Source organism: Mus caroli, unplaced genomic scaffold (genome assembly GCF_978045245.1).
Source record: "Mus caroli unplaced genomic scaffold, Mus_caroli_1 scaffold_4, whole genome shotgun sequence".
Classification (NCBI taxonomy): domain Eukaryota; kingdom Metazoa; phylum Chordata; class Mammalia; order Rodentia; family Muridae; genus Mus; species Mus caroli.
In genome coordinates, this window is record NW_028227259.1 from 26640001 (window position 1) to 26652951 (window position 12951).

The following is a 12951-nucleotide window of genomic DNA, read 5'->3' on the forward strand; positions in this document are numbered from 1 at the left end:
GAAGTAAAGAATGGAAAAAACAGAAGTGTAGTTGTTGAAGGAGGAGAAAGAACATTGCAGAGGAAGAGAGGGAACATCAATGGGAGGAGAGGCTCTTGGTCCTGTGAAGGCTCTATGCCCAAGTATAGGGGAATGCCAGGACCAGAAATGGGAGTGGGTTGGTTGGGGAGCAGGGGCAGCAGGGTAGGATTAGGGGGGGTTTGGAGAGGAAACTAGGAAAGGGGCAACATTTGAAATGTAAATAAAGAAAATATACTTGAGAAAATATAAAAAGTATACAATGTTATATTTATCTAAAATTGCATGCACACACACACACAAACACACACACACAAACACACACACACAATGTATGTGTGTGTGTGTATATATATATATATATATATATATATATATATATATACACACACACATACATAATTACTTGGTGTGATAATGCTTCCCTCAGGAACCATAGACTACATAAAAAAATACATATTACAAGGCATAGAAAACCTCCTTTGGGTTGATGGTTAAGGGAGCCCAAGGGACAATACAAGTAATCAACTGCTTTCACCCTGTTTTGTCTCCTAAAACTTGAAGGTAAATCCCTATTGGTGAGCACACTATACAGTTTGAGAACAGGACTTAGGGGAAGTGAGATGGGTGTGTTCCAGAAGCCTTCTTCCTGAGAACCTTTAGAGAAGTTAAATAAACATCAACAAAGCAGAACACATAAATTACTCACACAAACAAATACACATGCACAAACACACAAACACACAAACACTCACACACACACATATACTCACACACACACAAAGTCTTGATATAGCTGAAGGAGAAAGTTTACAGGAACAAGAAAGTAGAAAAACAGGAAACAGAAAATCCCTTCAGTTATTTTATAAATATTAAGTTACTCTGAATTCAAGAATAAATAAAGGTCGGGGAAGGACTGGAGGAGCTGAAAGGGCTTGCAAGCCCTTGGGAAGAACAACAAAATCAACCAACCAGATTCCCCCAGAGCTCCCAGGGACGAAACACTAACCAAAGAGGACCCATGGTTCCAGCTGCATATGTACCAAAGGATGCCCTTATCTGACATCAATGAGAGGGGATTAATTCTTTCACACATTAACTCTCCGATTCATCTCCAGGCTGAGTCAGTTTCATTCAATAAATACTTACACAGTCACCTGGAACAAGTACTTCCACTATATACTCTTAGATCTTCTATGGCAAAAGGGGAGCTTCAATTGTCCTTCCTAATTAGCACCAACAAAACACAGCAGTTTATAGTCAAGGACAAGCGCATCTATCAAAAGCTATTTCCCAGAGTGACATGGAAGGTCATTATATCTGGTGTGTGGTTATCACTGATGCTGTATTGCAAGCAAAACTGAGGCACATGACTCTGGCCTTCCTGATTTATTTTATATTCTTTTGTGATTGTTTTTATTTCCTCAGCAGCTGCACTGCAATGACTGTACATTACTCAATGTTTGGCTACAGAGCCATGGATGAATGTGTGTTACAGAGTACTTTATTTTAGGAGTAGGAGAATTCATGACAGCATGGATACAGTATGGAGGTGAATACGTCTTAAAGTGTGTGTACATGGGGTAAGCCACATGATCCACACACAAGAGACCATTGCCTTGTGGATCCCTAGGTGGCTATGACTTCACACATATACAGGAAAGGATAGCTGGGTCTGGGTTTAGTCAGAGAAGATGCAACTGACCCTAAAGAGACTGAGGTCTCTGCAAGTTTAGAGGTCTGGTGGGGTGGGTTTGGGGAACCTCATGGACGGAGGAGGGACAGGGGAGGAGGTATGGGATGTGGAAGAGACAGAGGGTAGATCTGGACTTTAAAACAAAAATCAAAAGTAAAACAAAAGCATAAAAGTTTTATTTTTTGCCGGGAGTAATGGCGCACGCCTTTAATCCCAGCACTCGAGAGGCAGAGGCAGGTGGATTTCTGAGTTCCAGGCCAGCCTGGTCTACAAAGTGAGTTCCAGGACAGCCAGAGCTACACAGAGAAACCCTGTCTCAAAAAACCAAAACATAACAAAATTAGTGTTATTTTTCTTGTGTTTCAGACTTGCTTTTCTTTCTAAGCAGAGTAAGTTTGTCACCTTTCTGGATAGACAGAATTAATAGGAATTAGAAAGTTGAAAGCAAAGATGGCTATTATACCAGCATGGGTTCAGCACATCACCACATCAAGGACAGGGTGAGGGAGTGGGCTGTGGAGCCAGCTGGAGAGCCACAGCCTCATGACTGGACCCTTGAGAGTACCAGGCTCCCCTGTGCCTCATTCAGTCCTCACTCACCTCACAAGGTGAGGACTTGCTCACTCTTGCTTGTAGGGAGTAGAGCATTGATCACTTTGACCACTAGGGGGAGCAGTGATGAGGGGTCAGGACTAATTCAAAGGTGTATATGGGCAGATGGTCTGTTACCCTGCCAGCTGGGTGTGGTATCAGAGAAGGAAGAGTGGGTGACCATAATCAGACTGACATTTTCTCAGCGCCATGCTCTAAGTACAGCCTTGGGCAAGTGGGTCCATCATACTGAGCTTTGGCTTCCTTATCTGTCATTGATGATAAGAATCCAGACCTCACATTGATGTTGTTTAAGTGAGATGCTTTGACAGCTGCCTAGCTATTGAAAAGAGATCAATATTATTGCTTATTACAGTGTAGACCCAGGGCCTTCCCTGGGAATAACAACAATAACGATTATGTTAGCAGCAATAGAAGTAAACGAAGGAATTATTATTAGATTTTTCCCATCTTTTCTTTCAGTCAGGTCCAAGTTTAGGAGTGCAGGGGACTGGGCCTGGAGACTGCTGTAGCTGGTTCATATTCACAGTTGCTTTGCTAGCTCCTGTGGAGAAACAGGGAAAGCCACTTTTGGCTACTTAGGTCCAAAGCATGCATAGGTAGGATAGCCTCTACTAGTCACTTGCATGGTGGTGGCTGTCTTGGGTTGAATCTTTGTCCATTACACTGCAGCTCAAGGCTTTTCTTAGGATTAAATCAGGGAGAACTTAGGGGGATTTGACCAAGAAGAGACTTTTATGAGATGTGTAGCAAATCCCAACTGTGACAGGCAGCTTTGTTATGAATACCTTCTTTATATACAGTACTGGAAATGCCCAAGTCACTTCTCCTTGCACAGTAGGCCATACAGCATGGTAATTCACTTTATGTTGCCTTCCTTTCTGGAGTTAAAATTTCATGTAAAGAAGAAAATAGATCCTATGACATCTGAACTCTTAAAATTGATCTGTGTGGATGGGTTTTTTTTTTTGTTATTTATTGTTAATATTTTTGGTTTCTGAACCTGTTTTGTTTGCAAGAGGAGTATGTATTCTACAGGACTGTGACTGTAGCTATTCTGAATTTGGGTGCAGGGAAGCATGTTTCAATATGCCATTCTTACAGTAAACTTTTTTATAACCCAAATTAAATAACTATGTACAAATTACAGAAGCTGACAGAAAAGTATCTTACATGTACAAATATGGATAAGAGTAGACACAGCAGGGGATAATAGGTATGTATGCTGAGTGCTTAAAGAAGCTGGCTTGCCCTAGGCCACCCAATACTCTTCCAGATTTCCCCATTACTGTTGTGCTCACCTTGTCCAGCAAGAAAATATGCAACAAGGTCAGATTCTTCTCAACAGCTTTCTTTATTTCAGGAACACCTCCATGCTACTGGGGAACTCAGGGAAACCCCTGGAGGACCGCCTATATCCACCCCAGCACTGTGGAGAGCTATGTATCCTCCTGGGTTCATCAGTATGTTGGCCACTTTGATGTGTAACACCCTCTCAGAGGGTTTGGCGCCAGATTCGGGCTGGAACCTGTGCAATGGCTTTGTTTAAGGCGCTGGTGTACTGGAGGTCCAGGGCATCTTTTGGGCGTGCGGCTGCCTACACATTACACCCTTCACTTCACCACCTACCCTGTTCTTGTGTTAAGACTCCCACTTTGCAACAAACTTATCACACAGGGATTTTACACAGTTTGGGGAGGGCTTGGATCACAGGCAAAAAAACAGGTCATGAGGGATCTTTTTTTTCTTTTTTTCAAGTAGAACAGTTTGCTACTATGCTTAGAACAAAAAGAAATACATTATTGTAGCTTATAGCAAAAAAATAAACAAAAAAACAAAAAAGAAAAACAGCAAAACATAAAAACAAAACCCAATCCATGCTAAAGTGGTTAGGGACAGGAAAGACGATCTCATTAACCTTGAGTGGCCAGCCCCATGTAGCACTATTGCCCTGTTTCCCATGTTTAGCTGCTGCCAGGCTGTTCATACTTCCAATGCCATCCACCACCTGTGGCTAGCCTCCAGTGTGCTGGCTGCCACTCACACTTCCCCTTTACCTCTTAAAATAATAACACAAAACCCTTGTAATATGCCAGACAAATTTATTAGGGGAAATCTACAACCACAAAATGCCCATGTAAACAATGCAAAACTCAACACATACAAATACAACCTGCACACTTAGATCAGGAAAATGTACCTACATTACTCTATTTCCCATTTATGAAATCCCCATTTACTTATGGCCCCTAGAGCCCCGTAGTCCAGCACCATCTTCCTATTCCTCCTTATTTTGTCCTTCATTCCCTCTCTCTTCTCCATCTCACTTCCTCTCTCTAAAAATCTCAGCTCTGCCTTTCTTCCCCCTGCCCAATAAGAGCCTCTAGCCTTATCTGATCAATTAAGATTTCACCTGACTGCACCTGTTTTTAGGGACTTTTGAGGGAGCAGAGCACACAAACAGCAATATTCCTTCCACCCCTTTTTGTTCAATTAAAAGGCTCTGAACACAGAAATAGCATTGGTAATATCAGAGCCGTGGTGTATACATGCCTGGCAGCCTAGGACACTGAGTGTGGGCAGGTCAGGCACTGTACCTACAGATCTTCTGAGATTCTCCACTCAAGTGGATTTGATCCTGTTCATCTAATACAGCATATTCACTGGAAGGGCAAAAGCCAACGGCAGGAAGTGTGTGGATGCCTCACAGGTTAGAACATCTGCTACTCAGAAGAAGACCCACATGGTACCTAACAATCATCTCCAGGAATGGTTGTGATTCCATCTGTGCTCTGAGGGAAATGTCCCTCAGGAGGAGCCACATACAGTATTATATTCAGTAGGAAAAACACCCATTCACATAAATGTTCAACATAAGTCTAATCAGCAACAGCAAAACAAAGCAAGTTTATGGTCAAGGACAACAGCATCTATTAAAAGCTATTTCCCAGCAAGAAATGGAAGGTCATTATGTCTGCTGTGTGGTTATCACTTGACGAAGATGAGCTTCGTGAATGCCTTAAAGAAACAGACAGACTACTGCTCTGGTGGCAAGAAGCAAAGCTTTACTGATTTCTACAGCTTAAAAACACGGGTTATGACTTTGCCAATTTTGCCCAAACAATAATATTTTTACATAGTTGCACCGGGCAGACAATATTATCATTTTTGGAGTCATTTCCTCAGAAAGAGAACAAACTTCACAAGAAGAAACTGTTATCTGCAGACCCAAGGACATTTTCCTCTCCGGGTAAATATTAACTCTTGACTAGAAACAAGGAAAAACTCTGGCTCACAGAAAGCCATGTTTAGACATCCTTCCCTTTCAGGAGGGACAACCCCTGAACTTTCTCCCAGTTAATGGCTCTGACCTCTTCAGGCCAGAACCAAAGGGAAGCTATTGTTCGCCTCAATCTCTGATGCTCTGTTGCAAGTAAACTGAGGCATATGGCTCTGGCCTTCCTGATTTATTTTGTATTCCTTTCTGAATGTGTTTATATCCTCAGCAGCTCTAGAACAATGACTGTATATTCCTCAGTATCTGGTTCCCAGGATCATGAATGAATGTGTGTTACAGAGTGCTATATGTTAGGAGTATGAGAATTCATGACACCATGGATGCAGTATGGCAGTGATTACATCACCAAGTGTGTGTCCATGGGGTAAATAAAATTATTGATACACAAAAGTTCATCACCTTGTATACCCCTAGGTGGCTATGACTTTACTATATAGCCCTGGCTGTCTGGAACTTACAAAGATCCATCTCTGGATTTGAGTTCTAGGTCTACAGCAGGGGATAGAAAACCTGAATAAGGAAGATGGTCTCAAAAGTCACAACTTGCAAATCCATTTTTTGCATAAGAAATAGAATTTTTAAAAAGTAGGTTTTACAATTTCAATTAATATAGAGATAAAGGCAAAAATAAACAATGAAATAAAAGAATAAGAACATATAACTTCTAAATAACATAGCAACAACTCTAAGAACAAAAAATGAAAACTTCAAACAAAACTATAAACAAATTATTGTTCATCTTTTTTCTGCACTTTTAGCAGCACAGACCTATAGCCTGTTACTCCTCTTGGACATTTGTTAGCAGTGCAGTCACCTCCGTTCTCTGCCAAGAGGAATTATCTGAAGAGAAAAGGGAATAACACCCTGAATCAGCCATGGCTTCCTAGTTAGGGCCTATTCCCACTCAGGACATGTGATATAAAGAGATTCATCTGAGGAAGATTCATCTGAGGAAGATTCTGGATGCTGGAGATCAGGGTCAGCAGGGGCCTCCTGGCATGACAACGCATTTTGCAAGATGGTCTCTTCTTTAGCTGTGGCCAATCCCAGCTCTCTAGCAGTTTCTGAGACCTGGGAAAGGAAGGCAGTTACTAAGACACAGGAATGGTGGGGAAAGGCATGGCAGCTGTCAGACCTTTATCTCCCACTACCTCATCTTTACTGGACAGTCAACATTAATATGCTAACTGAAATTACTGATGTGAAATCTGCAGATAGGACCCAGAATTCACTCAAACCTCCACATAGCATTCCACCTATCTGAAGACATGCATGCAAGAATGTGACATGTTATTCACCTGTCACCCTGAGTGGACAGAAGACTAAAGCAGAGTTGAAAGGTTCACTTGCCAGTGATAATAGTGCCTCCAAAGAGGCTAATTCAGAGTCTCACAAGAGGCTAACTTCCCAGAATACTTGTGTGAAAAAAGAGCAAAGAACAGCTACATTCCATGAGGAGGGCAGCTGCTTGGAAGTATGGATTAGAAAGTTGGTGGGAGGAAGCAAAGGTAGATTCTATTGTGCCAATTACCAGATAGTCATAGCCTGGCCGAATTGTTTGTCCCTACCTGATGTTCTTTAGTCTCCAGGTTGTTGGTCTTCTCCTGTTCTTCTGTACCACTCAGGTTCAACTCCATCAAACATTGACGAATGACGGCCCAATCAGCCAGTACTTCCTTCTTCTCCTGCTGCAATATTGCCAATTTCTTCTTTATAAGATTCTTCTCCAGCAGGAGCCGGCTGTGCAGGTTACTGGAAACACACTCTGCATGGTAAGTTCCTGCAGCCTCCTCCTCCCATTTCTACTTACAGGTCCCATTAACCTGACATGTACCCTGATTCCTGTGAAGACCTAATACAATCCACCAGAATACATCCATGACAGCTCTACAAACAGCAAATAGCCATTTCATGGAAGAAGAAATTTGTGCTGCAGTCCAAACACCAAAAGGGTCCATGTTTTTCCAAAAGAAACAGGTATCTCCATCTACTCATGACAGCCCATGCATTGGGACAATACCAATTAGTAGGGTGCAACTACAATCAGGGTAGTCATTAGAACCAAAGGGAGGGCACTCTATCCTCATATTACACCTCACTTAGCTCTGTAAAACCCTGCCTGAGCCCCACAGGCCCAGTACAACATAATAACCTTCTGATGATCTGAATCACTTGTCTGTTTAGAGGCTCCTGAGGATGCCTGGAGAACACTGGCAGTGGTAACAGTCTCCTAGAGACCTAGGAAAACTGAGTCCAAAAATCCAAGGGACACTGATGCCTAAAAAGCATAAAGTATAGAACCAGACCTGCAGTCTCCCGACCAGAAACAAAGGAAGGCAGAAATGGCCATTTCACAAGTATTGGCCTCCCAGACAAGTACTTACCGATAGAAATTTATCTCCTTCATGAGCTCCTGCTTGTTCTCTCGGGCCTCCATGTTCTTGTTCTCTAATTCATGTAGGAATGTCATGATCTCCTTCTCCTTTAATTTCAGTTCTTTATAGTGTCCATTTGGCCTGTGGTAGGGCCTGGCCCCAGGAAGACAGAACTCCATAAACTTAGGCTTTTAGTAACACATGAACTCAGGCTGGGTCCTGGACTACTGCAGCCATGGAAACCACACACTGCATTCTAAATGCTGGGATTTTCTTAACCTTGGGAAACTGGCTATCCTGGCCCCTGAACACCAGAAGCTAGGCATCTAGATTGAGGGTGCCCTGGCTCCCTGCGTTACTCAGTAGGTCTGAAGGGCAGACTAAGCAGTTATGTTCTCAGGGGTCTAGGCTACAGGTCTTTACCCACCAAACAGCTGTGATGGTGTTTCCCCTGTTTCCATAAAAGGGATTCTAAATCCTGGATACCTAATACTGTAGAGACCATTATTATATATAATTCTGGAGATGAGTCCAGACATCACCACAGATTTATAATCTGCCCCCAAAATACAAAAGTACTAACACATGTGACAACATAGTCAAAGTGCAATGCTATTTAAAGTGGGGACTACCAGGCCTCAGGACCCACCTCACCTGGATACTCTTAGGTAAGTAAATCCTCAGGCCAAAACACCTACCCCTAGATTCCAAATTGTGGAGAGAAATAAAAACATACAAAACATATTCACAGGTCTGTACCTGTGCATGCACATAGACTCACAGACTTAGACCTATACACAGGATGGAGAAACAAAGAGTGAGAGAATGAAAGAGAAAGAGAGACAGAGACAAAGGGAACACAATGAGAGGTAGAGTAATGCATGCAACATTACTGCCTCAGAGTATAAGGCACACAGACAAACAGGAACAGGCATGAACTTCAGGCATTCTAATCAAGCACTGAGAAGAACCATGTGGGACCAGGCCCCTCCAGCTGCTACCTGGAGGTTCCAACACTCAGTCACCTTCGAAACAAGTAAAAACACAACTACAAACTCCCATCACCTAGCAACCTCCTGTCAAAGGCTTTCCAAATGAACCCTAGGAAATCATCACTGCCTCTATCCCTGAGTTCTTCACTCAGACTCCAAGTTCCTCTTTTCAAGTGGAGGGAGCAGAAGAGTCTATTTCGCTTCTCACTCCTGACAAAACTTCTGGTGTGGCCACTCCTCTAATGAGTATTTAGGGGCATGAAGTGAGGCCCAATTATGTTCTGGTGGTATAGCTTCCTAGAACCCACCCCTTTAAAAGCATAAGATGAAGGAGGCATTGCAGACCCCGGAATGACACCACAGGTATGGAGCAAGGTATACCTCTTGTTCATGGATCCCTCGGTCACATAGATCAGGCGATCTCTCAGCTCATTTGTCTCCTGGGTAGTGAGCTGGATCTCTTTGATCAGCTCGTTCTCTTCCTTCTCAAACTGCTCCTTGCTCATGACAGGTATAGGGGATGATGTCTGTCTGTGAGCCACTGTAGGTAGATGAATACAAGAATATTTGATGTGAGAATGCAAAGAGTGTGGACTTACCAAAGAGAAGGATAAAGGCCTGTAACCTAGTGACACCACCAAGAGATTGGTCCCAGCATGAGATTTCTTCTGAGTGGATCTCAGTTCTACCATCACTCTAGAGAGATCAGGTGATGTAAGTAGCCAGATGTATCCTCATTCCCCCTTAAACGTGCTTATGAGGACCAGAGAGATGTCTTCTTCAGGGTACAACTTGGCTTCAGAGCCCTGAGCCCTGTGGTTTCACAAGTCAGACTACAAATTCACTATCACAAGTATTTTAGATCTTGGAGATGCTCAGATATCCTACCTGTTACTCTAAGCCAAGGAATTGGCTTAATAAGTCAGGCAGGGGGAGAATATGTTCATCACAATGATCAACTTCCCCCCTGAAACACAAAACATCCCAGAAATAAAAATAGAATCCACCTCTGGGTCTATCAACTGCTTGTTCTTTGTTTATAGTATAGAAATGGCTGCCACCCACAATTGGTGATAAAGAAAGGTAAGGTAGGAACTGTCACAAACAGGAGGTCAGAGTAGTTCTGAGAACATGACATCATGGTCTGGAGCACCATTCTCTCCCTGTGACTAATGTCAGATAACTACAAGAGCTAAAAGAAGCCATGGACTGAAGTGCAGGTATTCCCTCCCTCAAACTGGCATAGCTTAGACCCGCTGTCACTCCTGATGGTCTCATTCTGTCCCCAAGTAACACCCACAATACCCAGTGCAAGTCAAGACTTGAAGTTCATAGCCCAACAGCTTTGACCTTGCCAACTCCTGCCTTAGGGGATGGAAAAGTACTGTTCTGAAATCCTTGATGATTCAAGAATTGTGATAACCATGGAAGTTTTTTTGCTACCCAGAGTCTCCAGTTCCACATTACTAGAAAGGCCAGCTCAGGCCACCCCTACCAGGAAGGTCAACATCCACTTCCCAGGACTTACTCCTCATTCGCCAAGTCCACCTCCTTCGTCCTTCATTACTCTCAGATGGAAGGCCAGCATCCTTCCTCCCCTCTCTGGTCTCTCTCCCATCCACATTGGTTCTCTGAAAAAGTCTACCAAGTCGGGCAAGCAGGGCCATCACTGCAATGTCCAGTCTGTGACTGAGAAATCTCAGTCAGCTTGCTGTAACTACAACACTGGTGACATCACAGAGGTTGCTTAGAACTCTCCAGGAGATAATAGAATGTCCAAGAAGGGACTGCTGATGTCATGGACTACATAAAGCCTTTGGTTCCCTGCTAATGTTCTCCCTGTACTGACAGGAAGCTGAGCTGCTCTTTCCTGGGGCATAGCCATTGAGCACCTCCTCCTTCCAAAGCCAGGGTTTGCTCTAGGCTTGATTGGCCACACCTAAGTAATTCCTATGTATCTAACTCTGTGTATCCTTTCCAAACCCTTCTCAGAAATATCTCATCCTACCTTAAATTTTCCTCAATCAGCAATAGGAGCCATTAAAACTTAGTGAGAAATCATACCAGTTTGAATATGCAGCCAAAATCTACTCCTGTCTCATCATATACAGGTGCATGAAATCTCATCCATGCTGAGCCTTCAGGGCTGGTTGCAGTGTGGGTGTGTGTTAGGGACCACACTCATGAAGCCTTGTGTTTAGCATTTGAAATTTGCCCCAAGATACCTTAGGAGGGAGACATGCAGTCATCATGCTTCTGACAACATTCTAGAGATCTTTTGGCAAAGGAAACTGAAATATGGAGCCACCAATGTGGGACTATCAGATTGTGTGGGGGCTTTTCTCACTGCACCAGTCTCACCGATCAGTATTGCTTATAGCCCTCTGTGTGCTAGACCATGAGTTTCTGTATGAAATAAATAATATATTCAACAGAGGTGCGGATGTGCAGGCAGAAAGTATAGGGTAATACTATAGACATAGGTTAGTTGACTGGGCAAGGTCCTAGCATCTTGTATTTGGGTTCATGTTTGGCCCCACAAACCACACAAAACCCAATTTCCGTCAAACATGAATGATTCATTAAATGCAGACCCTAAAGTTGATTGATCAGAACCATTGCTCAGGATTTGTGCCTGAGCCATAGCTCAAAAAATCTATCTTTGTTAACTTATAAAGACAGAAAACAAAAACCCAAAAACCAAACCAACCAAACAAACAAAAACAAATGAAAAAACAAAATTAGTTCATTTAAAGTTAGGGAAGTATCCAGTGCTCTGTTTGGATCAGGCCGTTTTAGATATAACTGCATATTGACCCTTAATTTGAGGGGTCCCATGGAATGGTTTATGTACCATTGTAAGATTAACAAACCTCATACAGAACACAACAGAATGTGGACACCATGACTTTGCTGAGTCAAGTTGTATTCTCTGTTGATGATTGGCTGTCATATGACAGCAACTATCTGAAATAGGGGGCAGACATAGAAATCAATGACTTTTGCTATACTGTGCTGTACATGCCTTAGCATTAGATTATCCAGGTCTCTCACAATGACTAGTTATGTTTCCACAGTACTTGGAGGCCCCACTTGGAAGCTCAAATATAGGAAAGTGGAAGCAGAATTGTCTGAGCTCAAGGTTAACTTGGTCCACATGGGGTATTTGAGACCCTGTTTCAGAAAACAACACTGAATCACACGCTACATCAAAGGCTTCACTTACCAAGTCTTTTCTATTATAAAGAACTTACCATTCTCTCCCTTCCAGTCTTTCTTTCTGGGAAGATGGAGAAGTGAGAATGATCTTTCCATTCTAAGGACTATGTTCTCTGTTTCCCTTAGCCCACATTAGGAAAAAATGAAAGTGAGTATCATCATCTGAACAACTGATTAATATCCACTGCTGGTAGCGTGATACGGTGCTGATGACAATCTTAGCTTCCTTTAGTGTTGCTGACCCAGCAGGAAGTATTAAGTGCTGAGGCCAAAGCTCAGAGAACCTTTCAAGGGGCTAGACAGAAGCCATCAGAGACTCTCCACATCCTTGTCCTGAGATGAAATCCAGGAACACAATGTGAACTTGGTGGCCAATTTACCATACATCAAACTTCTACCTCCACCTTTCTATGTTCAGTACAGGAAAGTGTGCATGCACCTCCATGCCAGATTGATCTTGATATATGTCCCAGGGCGCAGACTATTTAGAGAGTTGGTTGTAGTCAAGCAGTTGGTGCCCTCAATAAGATGTGAAGACTATCAATAATAAGTGACCACACTGTATTTGTTTAAACATTAGTTAAAAATTGAGCATAACTGAGGAATTGGACACCAGCTCTGCGTCCTGGTCTTTTTGTGCCTATACCTTGCTCAAAAGGAAGGTGGGAGGACAACTTGGGTTCCTCTGCATGGATAGAGTGAGGTGAAATTGGCACCGACCAGTCTGAGCAACAGTGCTGA

At 42.9% G+C, this 12951-nt stretch overlaps 2 protein-coding genes across 6 annotated transcripts in view; one reads left to right on the forward strand and one right to left on the reverse strand.

Annotated features, from left to right (window-relative positions):
• LOC147005065 (actin-related protein 3B-like) overlaps window positions 1-12951 on the forward strand; it is a 173147-nt gene that overhangs the window by 33797 nt on the left and 126399 nt on the right. The gene's annotated exons all lie outside the window — the stretch shown is intronic.
• Window positions 6449-10658, reverse strand: LOC147005066 (disks large homolog 5-like). Its single transcript, XM_085836154.1, has 5 exons — window positions 10520-10658; window positions 9373-9532; window positions 8009-8152; window positions 7193-7376; window positions 6449-6695 (listed from the first exon to the last, which is right to left on the reverse strand). The coding sequence occupies exons 1-5, from the start codon at window positions 10656-10658 to the stop codon at window positions 6519-6521; spliced, it is 804 nt and encodes a 267-aa protein (XP_085692280.1). The 3' UTR covers window positions 6449-6518.

What these genes read in the sequence shown, in the direction of transcription:
- LOC147005066 (XM_085836154.1), bottom strand. Translation starts at nt 10,658, where the DNA reads ATGGCCCTGCTTGCCCGACTTGGTAGACTTTTTCAGAGAACCAATGTG. An exon ending in GTGGACTTGGCGAATGAGGA is followed by an intron (nt 9,533 to 10,519) that starts GTAAGTCCTGGG and finishes ATCTACCTACAG; the next exon opens with TGGCTCACAGACAGACATCA. An exon ending in GAGGGATCCATGAACAAGAG is followed by an intron (nt 8,153 to 9,372) that starts GTATACCTTGCT and finishes TCCTGGGGCCAG; the next exon opens with GCCCTACCACAGGCCAAATG.